Source organism: Fukomys damarensis, unplaced genomic scaffold (genome assembly GCF_012274545.1).
Source record: "Fukomys damarensis isolate Sample0158 unplaced genomic scaffold, DMR_v1.0_HiC HiC_scaffold_19, whole genome shotgun sequence".
Lineage (NCBI taxonomy): Eukaryota > Metazoa > Chordata > Mammalia > Rodentia > Bathyergidae > Fukomys > Fukomys damarensis.
Genome location: NW_022900931.1, coordinates 13,290,086 through 13,293,236, shown reverse-complemented (window position 1 = coordinate 13,293,236; position 3,151 = coordinate 13,290,086). Strand labels below are relative to the sequence as shown.

The window sequence follows — 3,151 nt, the reverse complement described above, 5'->3', positions numbered from 1 at the left end:
AGAGAGAGAGAGAGAGAGAGAGAGAGAGAGAGAGAGAGAGAGAGAGAAGGAGCAGAGAAACCTGTTAAACTGGCTCGTAGCTTAGACCAAGCTTCTAATAACAACAACAAAAATAGAATGGTGTCCTTGGATGTTAGGCATATTTTGGTGGTAGAATTTGTAGGCTTTTCTCATGAATTACACATTGTATACAATGGGGAATCAAGTATAGCTCCATGGTATTTTATCAGAAGAACTGGGAAGATACCATTGCCAGTAACTGTACTGAGAAGCCTAAAAGCAAGTAAAAAATGTGCTAACAGCATACTTTGGGAAGATCAAAAATTCAGGTTTGGACATTTTTTATTTGACATATTTTCCAGATACTTAATAGATATCTAATAAATATGCCACGTAGACAACATAAATAGATTCAGAGTTCTGAGTAATGGGACTGGTAGGACGATTTGGGAGTCCCCAGCCTTTATGTGGCCACGAGATGAGGCTCTCGGCTGTAACAGCTAGATGTTGCCAGTGTCCCCTGGCATCAGAACTGTCCCCAGTAGAGAACCAGAGCCCTGAGGAAAAGCATACATGTCAAGGAGCACGCAGAGCCCGGCTGCACCTCACATCATGAGCGTGACGCAAGCCTGTGCGTCTCTGCTGTGTCACATGCAGCTGCATGGGTGCAGGTTTTGCTAGATAAGCACAGTAAGGAGAGGTGAGAAGAGCCAGGAAGACATTTTAATAATTGGTCGTGAATGTACACTGGGTTGGAATAAAAGTAAGGGAAGATAGAAGGAACTCTTGAGTGTAAGCCTTGTTGGACCGCAGGTCACTGGGATCGGGGTTCTAGCAAGGGCCACCATGTTCAAGATTTTCAAGTGTGATCTGCTCCCTGTTGGTGTCCAGGACGGAAGTCTCAGATGGAAGAGGTGCAGGATGAGCTCATCCACAGGCTGACCATTGGGCGCAGCGCTGCACAGAAGAAGTTCCAGGTGCCACGGCAGAACGTGCCAGTCATTAACATCACATATGATTCCACACCAGAGGAAGTGAAGACATGGCTGCAGTCGAAGGGGTTCAACCCTGTGTGAGTCTCTGAGCACCTTGGGGGTCCAAGCAGGAAGCATGTCTGATTTCTTGCAAGGTCATTTTCATGTCACAGATAATTCTCAAAAATGCTAGAGCCCAGATGAATGGTGGACCACTGTTCCGTATTCAGGAAGAGGCTATTCTGAGCTACAGAAAAGATTGGAAGATGAAGGAATAACTCACATGATGCCACTGTTTACTCGCTGGTAGTATCTGTTCATCTTTGGTCCCCTTGGACAGCTGTCAGCAGTTGCAAGGCCCGGTAGCTTGCTTTCACCCTCTTCAGGGTACACAGGGTCGGACTCTAGTCCTAGCAGGGCTCCTGCGCTCATGTAAGGTGGTAACCACGCTTGCCGCCTGTGACCCGATGGGCTGACTCCAGTCAATAAAGAACAAGTAGCTTGGCCCATCATCGATTATAATCTTAAGAGATTAATATATAATATATAATTAATAGGTTTTCCTTTAAGAAGCCCATGATAGAGGTCCTATTTATCATTGAAATGTCTATAAACATTCTATGTGTATTTGGTACATTGGTACAGAGTGCAGTTGCCACACTGAACTATTTGAATAGTACATATCCTGGGAATCTTGACACGTTATAAATTCATTTACCCAGCATGATTTAAAAAAGGAGATGCAATAGTTAATCAACTGCCAGATTACTACAAAACTGTTTTTCATGAAAGGCCACATTTCAAGGAATTGACACTGAACAGTACTGGTATGAGGACCACTGTCTTCGGGTACTTGGTGACCAATTATCTTGTTTAGAAAAGGCGTGGGATCACAGGGTCAACTTCCTGGTAGTCACTTGTCATCACATTAACTACTTACTGTAGATAGTGCATTTGAGAAGTGTCCCTGTTTATGGAGCGCTTGAAAAAGAGAGGTTAGTAGCAGAAACAGAAAATTTTGTTTCATTGTTTTTTCTGGACAGTGTTTTTAATGCTTGGGTTTTTGTTTTTTTTTCAGGACGGTCAATAGTCTTGGAGTGTTAAATGGTGCACAGCTTTTCTCTCTCAACAAAGATGAACTGAGGACGGTGTGCCCAGAAGGGGCCAGAGTGTTCAGCCAGATCACCGTGCAGAAGGCTGCCCTGGAGGTAGGACTCAGCACCCGCGGTGGGGGCTCCCACATAGCCGAGAGCAGGGACTGCAGAGTAAAAACTCTGCAAACAGTTGTTTTGTCTGCTCTGGCCTATGTCTTTTTCTTCCAGAGCTGAATTAAATTTGACTTTCATAATTGTCACTGGACACCATCAGTTACCATATAGAGGAAAATTAATTTATTATAAATGGTCATATAATGGAGCTTGAACATATTTTGAAACAACATACCTTTAAGGAGTAATTTATATACTCTTAACAAAGTTAGAATGTATACTGGCGATAAAATGGCTTGAGGAACTATATATTCCTTATTCATACTCAACCTCCAGAAAACTTTTAGTAAAAGTCATATGTGCTCATTTCATGTGTTTTAACTGCTGCCACGTAAGAATTGTTTTTTCTCATTGAGTTTATTGGTACATTCTCTGTATACAGTACAGTTACATTCATCATTGGGATCTTGCACCTTTACCTGACAGGTCTTGGTTCTCATTTTTTTCCCTTTGTCCCTGCCCTCCCTTCACCCTCTCCTCCCCTCCCCATTTACAAACACTTCATTTCCATTTTTTTCATTGAATTTTAATTTTGACAAAATAAAGAAAATTCACATCTGAGTGAATTAGGAGGCCAGAATTCTTTTGCCCATTTTTAATATTTAGTTTGGAGATTTTATAGGCTATGAAGTTTTAAAATCCTAACTGTGTACCTAATAATACATTAAGTAATCTCAGGAGAAATATTAAGGATCATTGAAAATAAGAGAGTCCTGAAGAGTAATTATTTTATCAAAGTTGTCTGTATGAAGTCAGGAGAGTAAATATTCTCTAGACTGGATATACTTAAGCTTCTAGCTACTGTCCTTCCAGTAAGCTGTGGAAGGGTAGTGTTTTCCAGTTGTTACATCCCACAGCTCTTGACAGTTGCACGAAAATTATGCTTGGACTCAAATGAAAAGATACAAG

At 41.6% G+C, this 3,151-nt stretch overlaps 1 protein-coding gene across 1 annotated transcript; it reads left to right on the top strand.

The window, feature by feature from the left end:
* The first annotated feature begins 215 nt into the window (after positions 1-215).
* LOC104872260 (epidermal growth factor receptor kinase substrate 8) lies at positions 216-2,302 on the top strand. The gene is made up of 3 exons (XM_010638441.2): positions 216-255; positions 892-1,072; positions 2,053-2,302. Exons 1-3 carry the CDS (start codon positions 216-218, stop codon positions 2,300-2,302), a joined length of 471 nt encoding a protein of 156 aa, XP_010636743.2.
* The last annotated feature ends 849 nt before the right edge of the window (positions 2,303-3,151 follow it).